Genomic DNA, 25,000 nt, shown 5'->3' on the forward strand with positions numbered 1-25,000 from the left:
TGTGTGTGTGTGTGTGTGTGTGTGTGTGTGTGTGTGAGAGAGACTAATCAATATTGTATACTACTATACTAATACAAACTACAGTTTGAACACCACCACACTAATACACTGTGTGTGTGTGTGTGTGTGTGTGTGTGTGTGTGTGTGTGTGTGTGTGTGTGTGTGTGTGTGTTTATACAAATTAGTGTTATATATAGATCTGTTCAGAAGGTGATAACCTGGTAGCCATGGAAACAAGATAAAACGATATCAATAATCCTCTCAGATGTGTTGATAAATAATTTTTCTTTACATTTTAATTGACTGTTTGATAGCTAGCACATAGCTGTTATAGCGTTTTTGTACAAACTGATTACACTGTAACAATCAAAACAAAATGTATTCATATTTAATGTCAGTTTTCCTTATTTTGACGTCAGATGTGTTTGTCAAATTACTAAAACTAGCAAGTTACTATCAATATTAAGTGTTAGCTAGCTAGCAGCTACTTATGTTTTACAAAGTAAAGCTTCTGAACCTTGGAAATGTAATAAAAACACTTGAAATGACGGAATTTTCTTAAATCTGTTGGTAGTTTTAGAAAAGAAAACAGTAACAATAATCTGTACTAATGACACGGGTCCTCCTGCTAGCACATATCTGATTTGGTTGATTTGAACACGAGTATTGCGTAACCATGGAAATAAGATGAATTTATCTGCAATTCATCTGTCAGTTTTTACATTAAATCTATTTTTATATATTATTATACTGTAAATAATCTGTGGTATATTTGTATATAATTATAATTGTAAATAAGTTATTTATGTTGTTTATGTAAAAAAACAGAGAAAAATTCCTCTCTAATATCAACTTTTCCCTTCAATCTTTCTGTTTGTAACTTAAAAAAAATATCAACTATGCATATAAACTGAACATTTTGCGAGTGAAAACGGAACAAATGCGATTTCTTTTGTACATACTGAATATAACGTAACCATGGAAACACAATGAATTCATCTGTAATGTCAGTTTTGACCATTCATTCACTGGCTTTGTACTCTTGATCTCATGAAAAACCCAAGCAACTGGAGCCAAGACTTCAAATGAACATGGACCTCAACAGCATCATGTGGAGAAGTTTTACTGGGAAAAAAAGAACTTCAGAGAGGAGAAGAGGAACCATAAGGATAGAGGATTATGGAGAACCTGTGAAGCTTTATAAAGTTACAATATGGTGGAAACTAGATCTCCAGCAGGACAATGATCTTAAACACAAACCTCCAGGGGGGTTAGGTGACTGACATACAAATGTTTTGTGGAGATGAACCTGAGAGAACCAGGAGAGAACACAGCACAGTGCTGTGAGGACCTTGTGGAGGGATATGGTTTTCTAAGTAAATACACCCTGAAATAAACCTAAACTCTGAGTTTCTGAGCTGCGATTGTGGAATGATGTCCTCTGAACATCTCTGTTTAAAGAAACAGCGGGTTTCTCTCTCGGTTCTCTTACGCTCTCTCTCTCCTTGTGAACACAAACATGTTGAGTGGTTGCACGCTTCCTGTGTGAGACCTACAGAGGTGTGTGATGCACCATGTACTTTCCGACACCCCCCACACACACACACACACACACACACACATAGACAATGTGTCATTAGATGAACAAGAACTTAATCACTTTATCACTTTTTTTTTATCTCTCTGCATTTTCTCTTTTTCTCTACGTCTTATCTGTCTCTTCCATTTTTGTATTTTTCGTGCACTCACTCTACCTGTCTCACACAAACCTGTCTCACACTCTTCCTGTCTCACACCCCACCTGTCTCACACAAACCTGTCTCACACCCCACCTGTTTCACACAAACCTGTCTCACACAAACCTGTCTTACACCCCACCTGTCTCACACCCCACCTGTCTCACACTCTCCCTGTCTCACACCCCACCTGTCTCACACCCCACCTGTATCACACAAACCTGTCTCACACCCCACCTGTTTCACACAAACCTGTCTCACACAACCTGTCTTACACCCCACCTGTCTCACACCCCACCTGTATCACACAAACCTGTCTCACACCCCACCTGTTTCACACAAACCTGTCTCACACAACCTGTCTCACACCCCACCTGTCTCACACTCTCCTGTCTCACACCCCACCTGTCTCACACCCCACCTGTATCACACAAACCTGTCTCATTCCCCACCTGTCTCACACCCCACCTGTCTCACACAACCTGTCTTACACCCCACCTGTATCAATCTCTACTTGTCTCACTCACTGTTTATCTCTCACTCTATTTGTCTTACTCTCTTTCTATCTCTATCTCTCCACCTGTCTCACGGTCTACCTGCCTTTCTCCTTTTCTGTCTCAGTCTCCATCTACCTGTCTTGCTATCATTCTGTTTTACTCTCTTTTGTCTGTCTGACTCTTTCTACCTGTCTCACTCTTCACTTCTTCTAGTTTCTGACTATCTTCTTTCTCTATTTTCCTGTCTAGTCTCTTTAGCTCTTTGCCTGTTTTTCTCTTCACCTGTCTCACTCCCTGTCTGTCTATCAACCTGCCTTACATTCTTTCTGTCTTACTCTCTGTGTAGCTGCTTCATTCTCTTTTTCTCTCTTGTTTCTACCCCTCTCTCTACATGTCTCACTCATGGTCTCTCTGTGCCTCTGCAGTGTGACGGTGCGGTACGCGACTCCGCCCCCTCAGACTGGTGTAGGACCCGTGCAGAAGAAAAACACAAGGTAACTTCATTCCTTCATTTTCACTTCTTCACAACAAACAGGAGGGAAGTGAGGCATAGATCCTCTGCTGGAGTTCCTGCAGGGTTTTACTGTAAAACCCAGAGGTGCACATACTTACCTTTTGTCTTACCTGTGTGTGTGTGTGTGTGTGTGTGTGTGTGTGTGTGTGTGTGTGTATTTGTGTGCCAGGTTGCCAGGTCCATCCCGATCCCCTGTGGTGGGTAACAATAAAGCTCCACCCTCAGCCAGTCTGAACCGCCGGAGTCAGAGCTTCAACAGCATCGACCGCAACAAACCACTGCAGTATGCCAGCGGAAATGAACGGGGTGAGAACAAACACACACACACACACACACACACACACACACACACACAAACACATGCACACACATGCACACACACACACACACACTGGGTTCACGAATGTATAGATGCCATGTCCTCTTCTGACCACCAGATGGTGCTACCTCTCTACTATCTGCTCTTAAACAGAAACTGTTACACAGAGGCACACAGACAGACAAAAAGAAAAAAAAGATAAAACATAGAGAGACAGAGGGAGAAAGAAAGAGAGAGATAAGGAGAAAGAAAAGGTAAACAGATTAAGAGAGAAAGAAGAGAACAAGCGAGTCAGTAAGAATTCAAACACAGAGAGAGAAGGACAGAATGAATAAGAAGCAGGAAGAAATGATGGAGAGATGATGAAGGACTGATAGAGCAAGAAAAACAAAGAATGATTTAGAGAGTAAGAGTAAGAGATGCATAGAAGTTCTCAGAATAACATTCTTCTTAGTGAATAAAGGAAGTGGCTGGTTGCTATAGCAACAGCAAGCAGAAAGACTTATGACAAATGTTTGTGTGTGTGTGTGTTTGTGTGTGTGTGTCTGTGTGTAATAGAGTCAGTAAAGTCCGTCCCCCTGATTGGTGGGATAAACGGCAGCGTAAGCGGGCAACAAATAGCATCTGCTATTCCCTCCCCGACGACCGGCCAATCATGGCGCAGCAAGTCCATGAACATGAAGCACAGTGCGACGTCCTCAATGTTAGCCGGTAGCCCCGCCTCCTCACCTCCTCCGCCCACTTCAGAGAGGTCACGCCCATCGCTCTCAGACGCGTCCAAGTCAGCACCGGGGAACCAGCGATCGATGCTGGAAAAGTTCCGACTGGTTAATACACGCATGGCTTTGCAGGAAGAGGACGATCAGTCCGAGTACGGAGACGATGTTGGGACGTGCCCCAAACCGCCAGGCAAGACACCGACACCATCCCCTTCACTCTCGAACAAAAACACAGCTAATGCCAACACTAATACAACAATTGCTGCTAACAACACTAAGAATGCCAACAAATCCCTGCCCCAACCCAAAGACGACAAGAGTAAAAACAAAGGCAAAGCCAGCACACCACCCAAAGAGGAAGTGACCTCAGAAGCTGCGAAAAAAGGCTCCAAAATTGCCAGCTTCATCCCTAAAGGAGGGAAAACGCCTGCAGCAAAGAAAGAGAGCGCACTTCCTGCTTCCAGCGGCATCCCCAAGCCTGGCGCAAAGACGCAAGCGGCTTCATCCAAACCTGCAGCGGAAAAAACAAAAAGCTCTAAAGGAGGGCAAGGGTACTATGCAGGGCGCCCTCCAGGGGGAGTGGAGAGCAAGAAGGGTAACATGGTGTCTTCCACAAGCTCTTCTGCTCTAGCAGGGTCCACCATTACTAACTCTGGAAGTGGAGGGGGCGGAGTCACAGGGAGCAACGGGGCTGTCCAGTTACCACAGCAACAGCAACACAACCACCCAAACACAGCCATGGTCCCACCTTTCATGTACAGGTGATGTGTGTGTGGTGGTGAATGTTGGTGTGTGATGGTGAATGATGCTGTGTGTATGATGGTGAATGTTGCTGTGTGTGTAATGGTGAATGATGGTGTGTGTAATGGTGAATGATGGTGTTTGTGATGGTGAATGATGGTGTGTGTGATGGTGAATAATGGTGTGTGTGATGCTGAATGATGGTGTGTGTGATGGTGAATGTTGGTGTGTGTGTGATGGTGAATGTTGGTGTGTGTGATGGTGAATGTTGGTGTGTGTGTGTGTGATGGTAAATGTTGGTGTGTGATGGTGAATGTTGTTGTGTGTGTGATGGTGAATGTTGTGTGTGTGTGATGGTGAATGTTGTGATGGTGAATGTTGTGGTGTGTGTGATGGTAAATGTTGTGGTGTGTGTGATGGTGAATGTTGTGTGTGTGATGGTGAATGTTGTGTGTGTGATGGTGAATGTTGGTGTGTGTGATGGTGAATGTTGGTGTGTGTGATGGTGAATGTTGTGGTGTGTGTGATGGTGAATGTTGGTGTGATGGTGAATGTTGGTGTGATGGTGAATGTTGGTGTGTGATGGTGAATGTTGGTGTGTGTGATGGTGAATGTTGGTGTGTGATGGTGAATGTTGGTGTGTGATGGTGAATGTTGGTGTGTGATGGTGAATGTTGGTGTGATGGTGAATGTTGGTGTGTGATGGTGAATGTTGGTGTGTGATGGTGAATGTTGGTGTGTGTGATGGTGAATGTTGGTGTGTGATGGTGAATGTTGGTGTGTGTGATGGTGAATGTTGGTGTGTGATGGTGAATGTTGGTGTGTGTGATGGTGAATGTTGGTGTGTGATGGTGAATGTTGGTGTGTGTGATGGTGAATGTTGTGTGTGATGGTGAATGTTGGTGTGTGTGATGAATGTTGGTGTGTGTGATGGTGAATGTTGTGGTGTGTGTGATGGTGAATGTTGTGGTGTGTGTGATGGTGAATGTTGGTGTGTGTGATGGTGAATGTTGGTGTGTGATGGTGAATGTTGGTGTGTGTGATGGAGAATGTTGGTGTGTGATGGTGAATGTTGGTGTGTGTGATGGTGAATGTTGGTGTGTGTGTGATGGTGAATGATGGTGAATGTTGGTGTGTGATGGTGAATGTTGGTGTGTGTGATGGTGAATGTTGGTGTGTGTGATGGTGAATGTTGGTGTGTGATGGTAAATGTTGGTGTGTGTGATGGTGAATGTTGGTGTGTGTGATGGTGAATGTTGGTGTGTGATGGTAAATGTTGGTGTGTGATGGTGAATGTTGGTGTGTGATGGTGAATGTTGGTGTGTGTGATGGTGAATGTTGTGTGTGATGGTGAATGTTGGTGTGTGTGATAGTGAATGTTGTGGTGTGTGTGATGGTGAATGTTGGTGTGTGATGGTGAATGTTGATGTGTGATGGTGAATGTTGGTGTGTGATGGTGAATGTTGGTGTGTGATGGTGAATGTTGGTGTGTGTGATGGTGAATGTTGGTGTGTGATGGTGAATGATGGTGAATGTTGGTGTGTGATGGTGAATGTTGGTGTGTGATGGTGAATGTTGGTGTGTGATGGTGAATGTTGGTGTGTGATGGTAAATGTTGGTGTGATGGTGAATGTTGGTGTGTGTGATGGTGAATGTTGGTGTGTGATGGTGAATGTTGGTGTGTGATAGTGAATGTTGGTGTGTGATGGTGAATGTTGGCGTGTGTGATGGTGAATGTTGGTGTGTGATGGTGATTGTTAATGTGTGTGTGTGTCCGTGTGTGTGTGCGTGTGCGTGATTGTGAATGTTCTAGATAGATGTTTGACAGTATGATCTTGTCCCTGTGTGTGTGTTAGGACCTGCTCGGAGAACGACTGCACTGCTGTGGTTGTTCCTGATTCTTCTCTTAGTCCTACTAAAGAGCTTGCTTACAACAAAACAGCCAAACAGTGCCTAGAGGAAATATCAGGTACACACACACACACACACACACACACACACACACAAACGCACAAATCGGCAACAAATTCTGGATGACAAACAAGGCCTGTCCTGGTCCACCTGTCACTTCTGACCTTTTCCTCACTGTGACGGCAATCTGGGCCTGTGGGGGGATTTGGTGTGTGTGTGTGTGTGTGTGTGTGTGTGTGTGTGTGTGTGTGTGTGTGTGTGTGTGTTGATGTGACAGTTGTAGCTGAGAGCTGCTTCTTGCTGTGTCAGAGATCAGTTTTGCACACAGCTCTGAAAACACATCAGATCTGAGATCAAACACACACAAGCTGCAGGTTATTAAATGTCAACTGTTATTGTAATGTTGTGTTGTTATTGTAATGTTGTGTTGTTGTGTTATTGTAATGTTGTGTTGTGTTGTTATTGTGATGTTGTGTTGTTGTGTTATTGTAATGTTGTGTTGTGTTGTTATTGTGATGTTGTGTTGTTGTGTTATTGTAATGTTGTGTTGTTATTGTGATGTGTTGTTGTGTTATTGTAATGTTGTGTTGTTGTGTTATTGTGATGTGTTATTGTTGTGTTGTGTAAAGTTCTGCTGATTTCATCTTACTATATAAGGTCAAATGTTTTAGGACACCCGACTTCTCCCTCCAGATGTGATTCTTCCTCAAACCGTTACACAATCTTGGGGGCACACAATTGTATCAGACATCTTTTGAATGCAGGAGCATGACATTTTTCCTTCACTTGAACTAGGAGACCTAAACCTTCTCCAGCATAATGATGCCCCTGTGCTCAAAGACAGCTTCCTGAAGATCTGCTTACAATGCGTTGGATGCTTTGGATCTTCCAATCTTGTAGCTCTATACCTCCTGCTGTAGAGCTCCAACCCTGTTGAAGATGATGAATGTGAACGCTGACTGCACCCCAGGCCTCCTCACCTTCTCACCTACATCAGTACCTGACTTTACTAACACACTCGTAGCTGAATGAATCTCCACAACATCTAGTGGAACATCTTCCCAGAAGAGTGGAGCTCATTATAACAGCACATGGAGACTAAATGTGGAATGAGATGTTAAAAAGAAGTACACAGCATTCTTATGTTCAGGTGTCCACAAACATTTTTTCTCTGTTTACTTTTGTTGTTCTGATCAGAAGCTTTGTGTAGATCTGGAGTCATTCCATGAACAGGAAGTTTCCTTTTCCATGTCCTCTGGTCTGTTCCTTGTCTTCCTTCCTGATGATGACTCTCTCTTCATGTTCCACACGTCTTGCTGGAGTGAATGTTACTCCTGTACAGATGTTTGGTCTCTGACCTCTGAAACACTTGAACATTTTTTTCTTGAAAAAGATGAAGCTTTAAAGCAAAATGTAAAGAGGCCACAGAGAGCAGTCGTTGCCATGGCAACAGCAGCATCACTTCTGTCTAGATCTGAGGTGATGCTGCAGGTCAGCAGGAGAATGATTGGAGTGTGGGAGGTCCACAGGGCAGTGAGGTCACTTCCTGTCTGTACTCACACACAGGAATAAGATGTGGGTTTGATGGAGTTCAGATGATTTTTCAGATTACGTTCCTGTAAATGTTTGATTCCTCATTAATAGTAGTTTCCAGGTTGGACATGTTTATAACTATTACAATAAAACATATACCTGAGAAAGAGAGAGAGAGAGAGAGAGAGAGAAATGGAGTGAGGGATAGATGGAGTAAGAAAGAGAGATGGGTGGATGGAGTTAAGAGATAGAGAGAGGATGGAGTAACGGATTGATAAAGAGAGAAAGAAACAAAGAAATGGAATTAGAAATAGATGAAGAAAAGAGATAAATAGATTGAGAGATAGACAGTGAGAGAATGATAAAGGAAGAATGAAGTAGTGCAGTGAATATTAAAAAGTGGTGGACCATTGTGTGTGTGTGTGTGTGTGTGTGTGTGTGTGTGTGTGTGTGTGTGTGTTTGTTCTCTGCAGTCATACACTCCCTGCCAGCGTGGAATTGACAGAACAGAGTGGGATGAGTAAGAGAGAGAGAGAGAGAGAGAGAGAGAGAGGTTGATAAATGAGAGGAGGATGCGAGTATGCTCAGTGTGTGTGTATGAGAGAGTGAGAGTGTGAGGGAGAGCCACCAGCCACCTGAAGATTGGCAACACACACACACACACACACACACACACACACACACACACAGCGAGCAGAGGAACAGGAGCAAGGATGAAGAGAGGAGTTCAGTTTTCGGTCTTCCACAGCTCCGAGCCTCCTCAGCGTCTCCACGACGACCTCCGCAAGCAGCGTTCCTCGGGGAACCTGACGTCGCTTAGCAACAACAATCCCAGGGTTCCACCTTTGTCTTCCTCATCTTCATCCTCTTCATCTCAACTGGCGAGAACCCGCTCTCTCTCGCTCTCCCTCTCCAGGATGGTCTCTCCCCTCAGTCTCTCGCGGTCAGGGGGGCGGAGCCAGAAGGGGACGTGGATGGGGCTGAAGCGTGAAGATGATGATAATGATGATGGTGATGATGAAGATGAAGAGCATATGAGCGTAGCTGCTGTATGTATGGATGAAGTGGAGAGCGGAAGAGAGGAACGAGCCGAGCTGGACCACGACGTGATTATCAGCATGCTTACACACCTGGAACACGCTCTCGACACACACACCTATACACACACTCTCAAAGTGTAAGTCTGAGCGTGTGTGTGTGTGTGTGTGTGTGTGTGTCTGTGTGTGTGTGGAGAGACAGCAAGCTACAGACATGATAATGTAAAGTGACATTTAGTAACATTTTAACCCTGGAGGAATGTGTGTGCAACAAACACACAGATACACACACACACACACACACACACACACACACTGTTAGATATGTTTAAATTAGTTTCATCACCCTTTCTACCTTTCTTTCTTTCTTTCTTTCTTTCTTTCTTTCTTTCTTTCTTTCTTTCTTTCTTTCTTTCTTTCTTTAGCTATCTATAATGTGTGTGTGTGTGTGTGTGTGTGTGTGTGTGTGTGTGTGTGTGTCAGGTGAAGACCCCGAGGCGAGACGCATGCGAACGGTGAAGAACATTGCTGATCTGAGACAGAACCTGGAAGAGACCATGTCCAGTTTACGGGGGACACAGATAACACACAGGTGAGTAAACCTGACTGGACCATACCATTGATGAAACACCGGCAGGGGCATCTGCATCAAACATGTTTTGCCGTGACTCAGCAGGAATGGAGTATAAGCTTTCATGGCCTTCACACTAACACACACACACACACACACACACACACACACACACACACACACACACACACACACACAGAGTTACCTTTAGCTAGCGGGCCATATGTTGTAATTCTTCAGATTACCACAGGTGGCAGCAGTGAGACATGAAGTGTGAAGATGTACATGAAAATTAATCACACATCATTATCAAAACCAAGCCACCTACCAACACACACAAAAACACACACACACACACACACACACACACACACACACACACACACACACACACACACACACACAATAGGGAGAAATCAGGGCTAAATGCTTGTGCCAGTCATTGTGGAAGAAGTAAATATGTGTGTGTGTGTGTGTGTGTGTGTGTGTGTGTGTGTGTGTGTGTGTGTGTGGTGGGTTAAATTGTTTTACTGAAGAGGTTCACACACCTCTCACACACATGAGTAAACTGTAATTATAGTCCGGATGCTGAGGATGGAATACTGATATCCTCAGTCAGTAACCATGGCAACCGTGTACAATTACAGCGACACAACATTAAGTAGGTGCTCACAATGTTCCAGATGTCCTGGTGAAGAATTGATCTAAAAATGGTGTTTAGTTGCTGCACATTTGTAGTGTTGATTTGTAGCTACAGAATGGAGTTGTGTAATGCAGTGTTCGGGCCACGCCCACTTACCATCTATTTTGGATATAAGGGACCAGAGGTGTATGGAGAACAGCCAGCTGTGGCAGCAGTGTACATTATTAGAGTAGATCTTTAATATGATGAGGTCACTGTGGTGGTGCTGGCAGATCAGTCTGAAGCAGGAGCTCTGTTAGTGGATCAAGCTGGATCTGTGGAAAAAGTGATGGGAAAAAAAGTGAACGAGGGAAGTTACTGGGTTTACTCTACATGACATCCTAGCTAAGAAGCTATGGTGGAGAATCCAGGTCAGACTAAAGACCTGCTGGACAAATGATAAATATATCAATGACTGGTATAACTGGAATACATGGGGATCTGCAAGGAGGAGCTGGAATCTGTATGTGAGGGATTTGGTAGCTCAGTTTTTAAGGCTCTGGGGTACTGATCAGAATGTTGGGGCTTCAAGCTCTGGTATTGCCAAGCTTTTACTCTTGGGCCCTTGAGTAAGGCCCTTAACCCATCTGTGCTCTCCAGGGGTGCTGTGCCATGGCTGATCCTGTGCTCTGACCCCAGCTTCCCAACATCCTTGGGATATGCAAAGAAAGAATTTTACTGTGCTGTAATGTACATGTGACAAGTAACAGCTCTTGTGGTATTGATAGGAGCAGCATTTCTGGCTGCTTGTACTTGTACTTGTGAGATTCTCTGCACTGGTCCTCATCACGCATTTGTCCATCTAAACTTACCCCATCCCTAATTTCCCGCCCTTTCCCTGTCTGTCTTTCAGCACCTTAGAGACAACTTTTGACTCTACAGTTACAACAGAAGTCAGTGGGCGTGGCCTGGCGACTCTTTCTGCTCGGCCAGCCCCCATGTCATGGCGTCTTGGCCAGTCTCAACCACAGAGCCCTAGACTCCAAGCAGGTGATGCCCCCTCTCATCCTGGCAGTTACGCTCCTCCTAGGTCTGTCTCTTCAGCTACCGGTCGCTACGGTGATCCCTCACGCCTGGTCTACACAGCACCCCTGAGACGGGCAGCGACTACCATGGGCAAAAGTGTGGAGCTTGAAGAAAAGGAGGCAGGGCTAGAGGAGGAAGTGGGAGGATACATGAGCGATGGGGACATACTAGCTAAAAATGTACGAGCTGATGACATGAGCAGTGGGTAAGATTAACCCCCCCCACACACACACACAAACACACACACACTTTATCTAGAATCCTAACTTTTTGTTATGTAACAGAACATGATGTCTTTTTCTATGTGTGCAGATACGTAACAGATGGAGGTGTGTATCCTCGTAAAGTAGGTCGTGTCCCTGACCTTCCGTCTACACGAGAGCTAATCCAAAGGGTTAAAGAGGGAGAGGCTGACAGGTAACACACACACACTCTCACACACACACACACACACACACACACACACACACACACACACACACACACACACACACACATATGCTAGGGTGTTTTTGTTTGATCCTACATACTTCAATGGAAATATATCATTTATTTTCATTTATAGAGGTGATATTGTAATATATTATTTATTTGACTTTAGGTTTGTGATTCATTGTATGTAAAGTTTTGGTTTTATTGTGTTTTACTTGAGAATATTGTAGCATCTATATATAAGCAGAGAATTATAAATCATTTATTTTGGCACTCAGGTTATATAAACAGAATGTAAATGAATGATGAAGTGTTGAAGTTAACAGAGAGATGGAACATTGTTAGCTACATGTTAGCTATAGATAGCATTTCACTAATTGAGAAAAAATTGTACAACATCCCTCAAGGGTGCAAAACTTCCACAAACAATAATAAGGTCTGCTGTCTGCAACAACGCAGTGCCGGAATTAGAAGAAAGTTACAAAATAAAATCCATGGTAACGTTTATAATAACGTGCAAAATCAAATCACACACACAACCTCATAAACCAAATCAAAAAACAACTGAATGACAGCCTTGTGGCCACTTACAAATATGATGACAATAAATCAAAGCTTCACTTCAGGCTTTTGTTATAGCCTTAAAAAGTTCAAATCATAGAAAAGACCATGATCATTACACTAGAAGAACTTGTGTATGTGTTACATGGTGTGGAACATGACTACGTTTCACTTACGAGTACGAGCTGTAACCATGACGACTGTTACATAATGTAGAAGCAGCTAAATGAAATTGTTCACACTTGGCAAAACATTGTCTGGTCATCACATTGTTTAATAATGTGGTCCAGCTGAGTGAATCAACAACCACAAGTTCCATTTAATAGTGAAGGAAACCCCCAATGTATGTGGAGAAACAGCTAAAAAACAATCTGGAAGACAATCAGAGCTCCAGACATGTGTGTGTGACAGCTGGGCTTTGGATTTGTGTACGAGAACCAGATCGAATCTCTGCCTCCACTCTTCTGGGAAGATGTTCCTTTAGATTTTGTGGAGATTCATTCAGCTACAAGCGTAGTAAAGTCAGGTAAAGTCGGGTACTGATGTCGTTGAGGTGAGGGGGCCTGGGGTGCAGTTCACATTTATCATGTTTATTAGATTTGGAGCTCTATATCAGGAGATATTCCACATCTTCCAACCCATGTAAAGCAGATTTTCATGGAGCTGGCTTTGTGCATAGGGACATTTTCATGCTGGTACAGTTTGAGTTCTCCTTGTTTAAGTTACGGGAGAATTTCATGCTCCTACATCCAAAGACGTCTGATACAATTGTGTGTCTCCAACTTTGCTCTGATGGTTTGGTGAAAAAATTACATCTGGCTGGAGAAGTCTGGTGTCCTGATACAATGTTTCTTTAAATTTGTCCAATGTTCTGGTTTCTATTCTTGGATATTGTCTACTTACATCTCCACCAATTTGTGTTAAATAGTGAGGACCTCCCACTCTGTGTGTGTGTGTGTGTGTGTGTGTGTGTGTGTGTGTGTGTGTGTGTGTGTGTGTGTGTGTGGCCGAAACAGTAACGTGCACTAAAGCACTTTAAATACATTGTGTATAAATAAATAAAGGAGTTGATGTAGAAGTGATGAGGAGACCTCAGCAGGTCCTGGGATGTACAGAAGAATGAGAGAAATGAACAGATATCATCCCTCGCTTTCAGAGAAATCATTACAAAAGGCAGCTAGGGGACGTTGGTTTGCGTTATTTTCAGACCTTCAGTGGAAATCTGTGTGGAGCAGAATTTTTCACACCGTGATCAGCAGTGTGAAGTTTTGCTGTTCCTTTACCACTTTGTGAAAAACTGTTGGCACCCTGCTCTTGGTAGCGAAGATCTCACACATCCCACACACTGGATATTTTCAGACAGAGTGCATACACGACTAGAATACTCTATTCTTTCTTCCGTTTATTTCCTCTTTTCTTCCACAAATGGAGAAGTTTGGGGCTTTGACTATGTGATGATGATGTGTGTGTGTGTGTGTGTGTGTGTGTGTGTTATATCCCTACAACATATTGTATAATGTATAATTGTATAATCCTCGTTATCAGAGGTGGAACCTGAAGCAGGATCAAGTTACAGAGGAAATGAACAGTTATTACCTGGTATAAAGCAACTTTAGGACCTTCTGAGTGATACTGATGAAGAAGGTGAATACAGACTGATTTCCAACTAAAATGCTAACGTTTAGCATGACAGCGCTGATACAAGCTCCATATCCAGAGGTGCTTTCTACAGTATACTTCTTTACTTTTTAATGGCTGTCTGCCCTGTTCCTCATACCTGAGCTCACAGGTGTCTGTTATTGGTTAATGTCTTTGTGTGGTTGCTCCTCCCACTCCGAGTGCACCGTTGGTTTGGCTCTTTCAGTGCTGGATGGCTGTGGTTGAACTGAGATTCAGACTCTGGATCTCCTGATTAAACAGCTGATTTGTGAAGTATTTAAAAATCATGAGCTGTGATCAGATTTCAACTCGTGCCTCTCACCTGGTTAGAGACGGATTGTTGGAGACTTAAATGGAGTAAATCTCAGGGTGTGGCTCAGAGAGATGGGAAAGATGAAGGATTGTGAGGATAATGGTGGTTGTGCTGGTGATAGTGTTTGTGGTGATGAAGAGATGAGAGGAGGAGGAGGAGGAGGAGGAGGAAAGGATGGTGGAGTCATACTGCGTCACTGCTTTCTCAGCTGCCAAGCTGCACTTCCTCCTCCACCTCCTCCTCCTCCTCCTTCACTCTTTCCTTCTCTCCTCGCCGTGAGCAACAGAAAGACCAGACACACGAAATGATCTGGCGAGGCAGAGTAACCTCACACAGCACAAAAGGTGAGTCAGACTCCGAGTCAGGATTAACCAAAATCTCTACACGTTTTAGCTACAAATAAAAAATTACTCAACAAAGGACACAATAGCTGTTTAGAGAAGGTGAGCTGAGAATAGACAGAATATTATCATTTTAATATTTAATATTTAATATCATGGTTACTATCTCACTGTGCTAACTATCTCACACTGGTTACTATCTCACACTGGTTACTATCTCACACTGGTTACTATCTCACTGTGCTAACTATCTCACTGTGCTAACTATCTCACTGTGCTAACTATCTCACACTGGTTACTATCTTACAGTGCTAACTATCTCACGCTGGTTACTATCTCACACTGGTTACTATCGCACTGTGCTAACTATATCACACTGGTTACTATCGCACTGTGCTAACTATCTCACTGTGCTAACTATCTCACACTGGTTACTATCTTACAGTGCTAACTATCTCACACTGGTTACTATCGCACTGTGCTAACTATCTCACTGTGCTAACTATCTCACTGTGCTAACTATCTCACACTGGTTACTATCTTACAGTGCTAACTATATCACACTGGTTACTATCGCACTGTGCTAACTATATCACACTGGTTACTATCGCACTGTGCTAACTATCTCACACTGGTTACTATCTTACAGCGCTCACTATCTTAAATAGCATCTGTTTTTGTCCATGTTGAAGATAAGACATGATGGGGTGTGGAGTTTTGCTCTTTGAGCTTCTTCATCAGTGTTGAATTGTGTATGAGGGTGTTACGACACGCCTCAGAGAACACGCCTCAGAAAACATGCTGCTCTTATCCACCAACACGACTCTCTCTTCTCTACTCAACAACATTTTGAAGGAAGACTTTAAAAACACAGCTGTTTACACTGGCCTCATTCAGACACTGGTTCTGGTTATAGCTTGTTTTGGCCTATAATTTTTTTATCTTCACTTTCTTTCTCTCCTCAGTGTTTTCCAGAAACATTCAGCTTCATACTCATGAGAAATTTAAAAGACTACTCACTCTGCTAGTTATATAGAACAGAATACTGCTATTAGCAACAGCACTGATGTTGCTATTAGCAGGAAAGTTGAAGCGTTGGTAGCTGATTGTTCAGATGAAGAGATTCATTAGAAACGAAATCGAAGTTGAATTAAATTGACGTAATTAAGTATATTTTCATGCCAGAGTGCATTTTGGGTAAAGAGACATGTGTTCACCTCCAGCAGATGAACTAATAATAAAATGTTTAGCGAGCACACATGTATTACCCATAATGCATTACAAAAACAAAAATAGTGCCTGTGGCAATAAGCAAAGGAACATTTAACCTACAGCTACATAAATTGTACAAATGGAAAATCTCTTTTTTTCGTGTGTGTGTGTGTGTGTGTGTGTGTGTGTGTGTGTGTATGCATGTGTGTGTGTAGTTATGATGACAGTAGCTCGGTCAGCAGTGGTTTGAGTGACTCTCTTGATGTTGGAGCTGATGATGTTCACACATTGAATTCATCACACAGGAGCAAGGTATTTTACACAAACGCACACACACACACACACACACACACACACACACACACACACACATGCATACAGTAAAAGGTGTGTGTGTGGAGCAGATTGTGTGTGCTGGCCTTGTCTTGGCTGCTAAAAGAAGATGCACCATCTGTCAAGTGTGTATCTTCATTCTTTGTGTGTGTGTGTGTGTTTAGTCCAAGCAGCAGTGCAATCAGAATACCAGTAGCTGGTGTGGAGCTGAAGATTTGAAGAAGGTTGATGAAGAGATTGAGAACATCTTAGACTCCTCGTCTCAAATGGAGGGGGCGGGGCTTCCAGTGTCACAGACAGGGTCTTGGAGGCGGGGCATGAGTGCCCAATCAGGTCTCACCTCACCACGGAATAAAAACAGCAATACGAACATAAAAACAACAGGTAAGTTGAGGGATGTACTCTTAAGGTAGACAGAAGGGTGGTATTTGAGTGATATAGGTAGGGTATTTGACTGAGGCAGGTGGGGCAATTAGGTGAGACAGGTGGGGTATTTAAGTGAGGCAGGTGGAATATTTAAGTGAGACAGGTTGGATATTTGAATGAGGCAGGTGGGGTATTCAAGTGAGACAGGTGGAGTATTTGAGTGAGACAGGAGAGGTATTTGAGTAAGGCAAGTGGAGTATTTAAGTGAGGCAGGAGGGGTATTTGAGTGAGGCAGGTGGAGTATTTGAGTGAGACAGGTGGAGTATTTGAGTGAGACAAGTGGGGTATTTAAGTGAGGCAGGTGGAGTATTTGAGTGAGACAGGTGGGGGATTTTAGTGAAACAGGTGGGTGGGCATTTGAGTTGAGATAAATAAGTGTGTCCCTGATTAGCAGAATTATTTATGGTCTGCTCTTTTATAATAATCATTGCTCTTCTCTTCAGCAGGTAAAACGGATGATGCTAAGGCCTCAGAGAAGGTTAAGACTCCATGTAAATCTCCCAGCATGCAGCGCTCCCCATCAGATGTGGGCAAAAGCAGTGGTGATGAGGGTAAAAAGTCTGGCATCACTCGTCCCCCACCCACCACTGGCTCTTTTGGCTTCAAGAAGATTCCAGCTGCTACAGAACTAGCAGCACCCAAGAGTTTATCAGCCAAATCAGCTGGGAAAGTAGGTGGGACTACATGTGTGGTGGGAGGGGCACGGAAAACAAGCCTTGATGGGTATCGACACCATGATGATGGGGTCCTTCTGAGCATTGGAGGGTCTAAAATGCCCCTTCAATACCGTTCACTTCCACGGCCGGCTAAATCCTACCGTTCCATCGACTCTTCCACAGTGAAAGGAAGCGGAGTCGTGGCTGGGATTGTGGCTGCGGGTGGGGCCGGATCTGGACTTGGACCTGGACTCGGGCCTGGACCTGGACTTGGACCTGGAATCGGGCCTGGACTCGGCCCTGCTCTCGGATCTGGACTAGGGCCTGGACTTGGACCTGGACTCGGGCCTGGACTTGGTACTGGTCTTGGACCTGGACCCGGAGCTGGAACTGGAACTGGAACAGTAAATTCTGGTTCAAAAAGGAAAGAAGGAGGGAAGACAGAGTCAGGAAGGTCAAGTCCAGTCAGCCTAAATCAGACTGATAAAGAGAAGGTTTCAGTGTCGGAACAGGAGGGGGCAGCACTGAGCACATCACCCAAATCCAGTCCAACATCCAGCCAATCAGGACTTAGACAACCTGGATCCAAATACCCCGACATTGCCTCACCCACCTTCCGCAGGTGAGAGTGAGAAATAAACTTTTACCTTTGCTTTGTTTCAGGGTTCTGTGCTGAACCTTGTCAATCATTAGTTCTAAACATTTGAGGTCTGGCTTGTGGTTTTAACTAGAAGAAGCCAAAGAATAAGATGGCCAGATAAATGTTGAGATTATGTTACATTAGCTATCTACTTTTAACATTTGTGGTCAGGTGACTTCATGATGCAGGGAATCACATGATGTCATGAGGACCGTATTCAGAATCGATGTCATAAATCTATAAATGAATGTAATATTTATGAGGTGGTAGTTTCTGGTATTCAGAGTTGGGTTTCGCAGCTGTGCACGTTGTTTGCTTGTTATTTAATTGATATAAATTTCCCGCGTCCTCCTGGTTCACATCTAAGCCGTTCTCCTCAGAACCATCAAAGACATTTTTAATAGAATCTAGACCACTGCACCAGTCCACACACTTACCTTCAAACCTATTAAATATAAGGGATGGAAAATGCAGACTCATCGCCAAATATGAGGAGAAAGTGCTGGAAAGAGAGAATCAGAGCGACAGGGAGGGAAGCGTGGGACAGATTCAGAGAGACTGCTGAATCATGCTGACATTTCACTTGGGCCTGTGTGGGAGAAAAAGCGAGACATTCAGCAGATCAAATGATGGATAGAAGTATTTATTATATCTGCCACGTCCTGGGAGTTTTGCGTTTTTCTGTCCCTATTTTACCCATTTACCCCATCTTTCTCAGGTAACACTGCCGGTTAATTTAGTGATGAAGTGAATGCTGCTCCCTGGTGGTGGCCAGTATATTTGGGTGTAATGCAGTGTAACCGGGTCTGTTTTATACAGAAGTCCTAAGAGGCCATGCATTATAATATTTTTCATTATTATCATCATCATTTTCTAGTGATCTTGACATAACAAACATTGTGTTCTGGTGATCAGTATAATATGTTTCATGCCACACCAGAGACAATTAAACACTGGACTTATTTCATGCCAGCTTCATGCATCATCTTCCTCCTTAACACGGCTTAACTTTTGTAGGTCATGAGAAAATGTAATTGTGATCAAAAGAAAACATATTATAATGCATTTCCCCTTAGGACTTCCATAGTTTTGTGCAACTGTATTAATATATCCAGAGTTAAATGTGAGGTAGGTGTGTCCTAACCTGAGGCTTTTTTTAAATCTGGTGTTTACTTCTGATTTTGATTTCTCTTCCTTGTTTAGGTTATTCGGCAGTAAGTGCAGTAACAGTAAGCCGAGTTCTCCTGACTCCTCCAAATCGGCTCCCTTCACCTCCCCCCTTGACTCCCCGAGCAGCGGAGGCAACAGAACGCCTGACTCTCTCTCCAACGCCCGGCCCTTCCTCAGCAGCTCATCTGCAGGCAGCAAAGAGACGCTGAGCAGCATCCATACCAGCTCACACACCAGCTTACACACCAGCTCACACACCAGCTTACACACCAGCTCACACACCAGCCTTCACACCAGCTCAGAATCCATTGAGCTTCCTGCAGCACATCATCAACATGCACCGAGGCTCAAATCCACACTGTCCCAGGGGTAAGGATGTGGTGTATGATGTATGTGTACATCCTGGAATGTTTTTCTCCTATTAACATGCCTAATTTACTTAGCAGCCTGTTTGTGTGTGATAGTTGTGTGTGATTGTTTGTGTGTGAGAGTAGTTGTGTGTTACTGTGTGTCTGAGAAGTTTAGGGATGGATATTCATACTTTTTTTCTCGAACATGCTTGATTCGTTTTATCTTATGTGTTTAAATGTGTGTGTGTGTTAAAATCAATTATACACTTTTGAAGAAATGTGTCAAGTGAATCCACAAAAGGCCTCAGTTTCTAGATGGAAGGATCTGTCCGTTAGAGACTAGAGACAGTAAGAGGTGTGACGCCAACCAATCATAGGTGTCTTTGATATGTGGAAGAGATTTACCTTCCCTGCTTGGTAACTAAACTAATGTTAGAAGAAATCTAAATGGAAAGAAAAGCTGCATAGACTTGACATCCATTTGACCATGAGAGCTTTGCTAGACACAGAACAATGATGGTGGACATCATTTAGAAGCAAACCTGCTATTAGAATCCGAAATGCTTTGATAGTGCTGAAGCACTGCAGATAATGTGAAGGTGCTCATACCAGGAACAGAAAATTAAATTGCTCTTTATCAAAAGTGCTGGATTGACCAATTGGAGTCATTTTTAAAGATCTTAGTCGTAGTTCGGAATTTTGATAACTGTGATGACATTGTACATAAGTCGTACCAAAGATGCTGAAATCAGGCCAGGTTTTATGCACAAAACCTCATACCATCCTGCTGCTGAGCAAGAAATCGTGTGATGGAAAAAGGATGTTTGTCTGGGAGGAAAAATGGCACACAGCAAGTTAATGTATGTTAATGTAAGTTAATGTATATTTCTAAACTATACCTTGTGAGGTATCACATCAAATGGTACTTTTCCTTGTTCCTGAGATTGCCATCACTAGTGAGTCTTTGGTGTATGATCTGGGAAGATGCTTAGTTTTTCAAGGATCAAGTATCTTCCTTTGACTATTTTAAATATATAAAGAGATATAACAAACATACAAACAATGTATCTTTTGATTTATTAATGATGAGCTGAATGATGCCCCCTGGTGGTGGATATACAGAATATTACAGGTGTATTTTTAGGTGTAACAATGTTTTCACTTTCATTGTGTGTTGTACGGATTTATCCTGTGTGTGTGTGTGTGTGTGTGTGTGTGTGTGTGTGTGTGTGTGTGTGTGTGTGTGTGTGTGTGTGCATAAAAAAACTCACTCACTGTTGTGTTTTCCTTCTGCTTTAACAGCATGACTCTTGACAGAAACACTCTACCCAAAAAGGGATTAAGGTACTAATATGATCACCAATACCTTCTGTTGCATGTGTTAATAATAACAGTAATACAGCAGCAATAACAGCGATGACATCTGTATATTCCAGACATCCTCCTTCCTCCAGACAGATGTCTCATGAAGAAGGTAAAGAATGGCTTCGATCTCATTCCACTGGGGGGCTGCAGGACACGGGGAGTCCCCTCTCACCTCCAACTGGGAAATACCACTACAGCAACCTACGTGAGTGCATGAGAAATATGACTGTTTACGCTATTCACAAAATATACAAACATTATAATAAGTGTGTGTGTGTGTGTGTGTGTGTGTGTGTGTGTGTGTGTGTGTGTGTGTGTGTGTTTACTCCAGTGAGCCCCACCGGTGCTATGACTCGGTCTAACAGTATTCCGGATCAGGAGGCGTTTGATCTGTATGGAGACGGCAGAGGGTTGTGTGGCAGTAACACATCGCTGGAGGAACGACCTCGAGCCATCAGTCGCTCCGGATCGTTCCGCGACAGTACTGATGAAGGTACGTGTGTGTGTGTGTGTGTGTGTGTGTGAAAGCTCGCCTTATGTGTTGTAGCCTATTACTGATTGTAATTATACACACTAAATTGGTTTAATTTTAATGTAATTGTTCTTTAGTTCATGGATCGTCTCTGTCCCTGGTGTCCAGCACGTCTTCTCTTTACTCTGCGGTGAGTGACACCATCTTATTATACCAACATTAACATCACTAGTTACACCACTATTTACATCACCATTACATCAATGTTGCACCACCTTTACAGCACCTTTACAGCACCTTTACACAACTATTCAAACTAACAATACATCAATATTTACATCACCTCTTCACCAGCATTGCATTAACATTACACCAATGTTATATCACTTTTACACTCTATTTACACCACCTTTACACCAGCACTACACTTCATTCACACCACCTTTACCTCATTTTACACCAATATTTACACCAATATTTACAGTACCTTTACATCTGCATTTACATCACCATGATTTTCACTGCCATTTTCACCACTGTTTTACCTCCATGTACACCACCACCTTTACCCCACAGTGTAGACCACTATTAACCCCCAATTTATACCACTTTAACATCACATTTACACCACATTTATACAATCTTTACACTGCTATTTACACCTGAATCAACTTTTGTAATTTTGTAAGAATCTGATAGCAGTCAGTCCTACATACACCACTCTACATTTCCTTACACTACATACTGATTCTTTCTTTCTTTCTTTCTTTCTTTCTTTCTTTCTTTCTTTCTTTCTTTCTTTAATCCCATGGGTATATAAATCCTGTTTTCTGATCTTTCTAAAAGTTCTCCCTGTTAATTTTCACATGTACAGATATTCCTGAAGCGTTGGATTTGTGTTTGCTCGTTAATTTTGGCACCTCACTGTAGGGATGTTTACAGTTTAAAAACACACACACTCTCTCACTTACAGGTGTATGCCTACATGGAAAAGGTAAAACGTTGTGTGTGTGTGTGTGTGTGTGTGTGTGTGTGTGTGTGTGTGTGTGTGTGTGTGTGCAGGGAAGCGTGTCTCTCAGTGTTTTAGTGAATAATAACTCTAACTCTGCAGATTAAAGGTCGAGCACTAACGGGGTTGAATGGCTTCATTTCTACACCTCACTACCAGGAACTGTCCTCTTCATCAGTTATTTATATATAAAACAAATATATATTCTAAACACTAAATATAACTGCTTCATTGAGAGAAGCTTTTATTTTGTACTGTATAAATGTAGTATGATGATATTAAAGGTTCGAGTTTGCTCACTGATGAAGTAAAGACGCTTCCTGCTGGTGCACTCAGACTCAGGACTTTACATGTCTGAATGATGTGTGTTTTCTCTCCACCTGATCACTGATTCTCTTCGTGTCTGAGGTGAAATCAGAGGGCTTTGCTCTGGCTCGCGATTTTTATAGAAATGTTGCTGGGAAGAAAAAATAATTTATTCATAATTCACGTTTTCATCACTGACTCTGGTTTTCTTCTCTGCAGACGGAGGAGAAAGCTCACTCTGAGGTACACTCGTCTTCCTGTGATCCACTCTTTCCTTCTTTTTATTTTTTTATTTTAATATTGCTCTGAATATAATTTATTAATATAAAAAATATTTATATTTTATATTATTATAATTACTATTGTAAAGATGGTTGAGATTAATAATAATAATATCAGAGCACTAATGTTTGTCATTTTCATCTTGAATACCTTTTAATGATTATTTATTAATAACAATTATTAATGTATTTAAATGTAAAAGAAAATCATATTAACAACAAAAGTAATGATAATTATACTAATTCTATTATTTAGTTGCACATTTTGTTTTGCATTAAATCGTGTCTCATTCCCTGTGTCTGTAACGAGAGCTTCCTGTTTCTGCAGCAAATCAGAAAGCTGCGCCGAGAGCTGGATGCTTCTCAGGAAAAGGTCGCGACCTTGACATCTCAGCTAGCAGCTAATGTGAGTGAGGCACTGAACAGCCAATCAGAATGCTCATTTCTCTCAGGTATGATTCAGTCATGCTGCTATTAATCACTTAACCTTATTGGGAATCTGTGTGTGTGTGTGTGTGTGTGTGTGTGTGTGTGTGTGTGTGTGTGTGTGTGTGTGTGTGTGTGTGTAGTCTCACCTGGTTGCAGCATTTGAGAAGAGTTTGACAAACATGACAGGCCGCTTACAGAGTCTCACTATGACAGCGGAGCAAAAGGTAATACACACACACACACACACACACACACACACACACACACACACACCGACAGACTGAAGTGAAATTAAATGACAATATGTGTATTAATGTTATGTAATTTGTTACTTTTTAATGTGTGTGTGTGTGTGTGTGTGTGTGTGTGTGTGTGTGTGTGTGTAGGAATCAGAGTTGGCTGAATTGAGAGAGACGATTGAAGCTTTAAAGACTCAAAACACAGATGCCCAGACAGCCATACAGGTGGCTCTGAATGGACCTGAGCATCTACACAGAGGTACATACACACACACACACACACACACACACACACACACACACTCACACACACACACACACAAACAAAGCAGTGATTAAGACATCACTGACACAGCAGCACCTTTACATAAAGATAAGAATCAAGGTGGGTGTGTGTGTGTGTGTGTGTGTGTGTGTGTGTGTGTGTGTGTGTTTTAGTTCGGCGTCAGCAGTCCTCGGAAAGTGTAGCAAGCATTACCAGTGCAGTTAGTCATAGCAGCTTAAACAACAAAGACCCGGACGACAAGAAAAAGAAGAAAAAGAGCTGGGTGAGTAACACACATGCACACACACACACACACACACACACACACACACACACACACACACACACCTTAACCTTAAAATGGCATGGTGACAATAGACACTGTCCAATCATTATGAGGACCTGGATATTATAAGTATATTTGACACTGTCCAATCATTATGCAGACTTGGTCATTGTGAGGACATTTAGGGGACCTGGTGATTGTGAGGATATTTTACACTGTCCACTCTTTTGAGGACCTTTATATGATCTTTATGATAGCTTGGTGATTATCAATATATTTGACAATATTAGATATGATATTGTATATCTTTATGAGAACCTGGTATTTGTGGGGACATTTGACACTGTTAGATCATTATGAGGACCTGGTGATTGTCAGGACATTTAACGATGTATAACCTTTAAGAGGCCTGTTGATTTGAGGATTTGGTTTTAATATACATGGCATGATGCACTTGGGCACATTATCAATTATGTAAATTTGGGCCATTGTGTGTTTGTGGTATTTTAACATCATTAACTGTTACCCAGGGTTTTTTGCCAGCAATGGTCAAACCTTGACTTGAGTCCAAATAGCTTATCTTCAACAGATTGAGTCTTTATCCTGTAACTTTGCCTGATGTCTCACTGGTAGTGTTACTGCCTGCTTTCTGGTTCTTAGTAGATTCCTCACTTTCATCGACATTTAGCACCTGTCAGGTCACAGGCTCCATTTCCCAACACTGTGGCCATCAAGCATAGCCACCACAAACTTATGCTCAATCATTTGCTTACTGATTGAGTTCAGGTGTATTCAAAATACTCATGGCTGCTCAGCAACACACTTTATGCTCTAGTTTGTTTAATCTTTGTGAAGTATACACTCAGTTGCACTTTGGTGCCTGGACCGTTTATGCTTAGCCGTGATTAGATGACGCCCGACCTTTTGCCTGTTTCTTTTTTCTTTTACATTAAGCCTGATTCCAGTTTT

At 42.6% G+C, this 25,000-nt stretch overlaps 1 protein-coding gene across 1 annotated transcript in view; it reads left to right on the top strand.

Annotated features, from left to right (window-relative positions):
• The window catches only part of nav3 (neuron navigator 3), an 89,926-nt gene that overhangs the window by 48,360 nt on the left and 16,566 nt on the right, over positions 1–25,000 (top strand). The window contains 21 exon segments of the mRNA XM_046872657.1: positions 2,659–2,727; positions 2,917–3,053; positions 3,625–4,546; positions 6,383–6,495; positions 9,491–9,599; positions 11,114–11,491; positions 11,599–11,703; positions 16,020–16,116; positions 16,302–16,521; positions 17,007–17,841; positions 19,063–19,398; positions 20,682–20,723; positions 20,816–20,949; positions 21,076–21,237; positions 21,354–21,406; positions 22,190–22,210; positions 22,751–22,774; positions 23,141–23,218; positions 23,382–23,465; positions 23,628–23,739; positions 23,919–24,028. Of these exon segments, the coding sequence (XP_046728613.1) occupies positions 2,659–2,727; positions 2,917–3,053; positions 3,625–4,546; positions 6,383–6,495; positions 9,491–9,599; positions 11,114–11,491; positions 11,599–11,703; positions 16,020–16,116; positions 16,302–16,521; positions 17,007–17,841; positions 19,063–19,398; positions 20,682–20,723; positions 20,816–20,949; positions 21,076–21,237; positions 21,354–21,406; positions 22,190–22,210; positions 22,751–22,774; positions 23,141–23,218; positions 23,382–23,465; positions 23,628–23,739; positions 23,919–24,028 (4,141 nt within the window).

This window comes from Silurus meridionalis, chromosome 18, assembly GCF_014805685.1.
Source record: "Silurus meridionalis isolate SWU-2019-XX chromosome 18, ASM1480568v1, whole genome shotgun sequence".
Lineage (NCBI taxonomy): Eukaryota > Metazoa > Chordata > Actinopteri > Siluriformes > Siluridae > Silurus > Silurus meridionalis.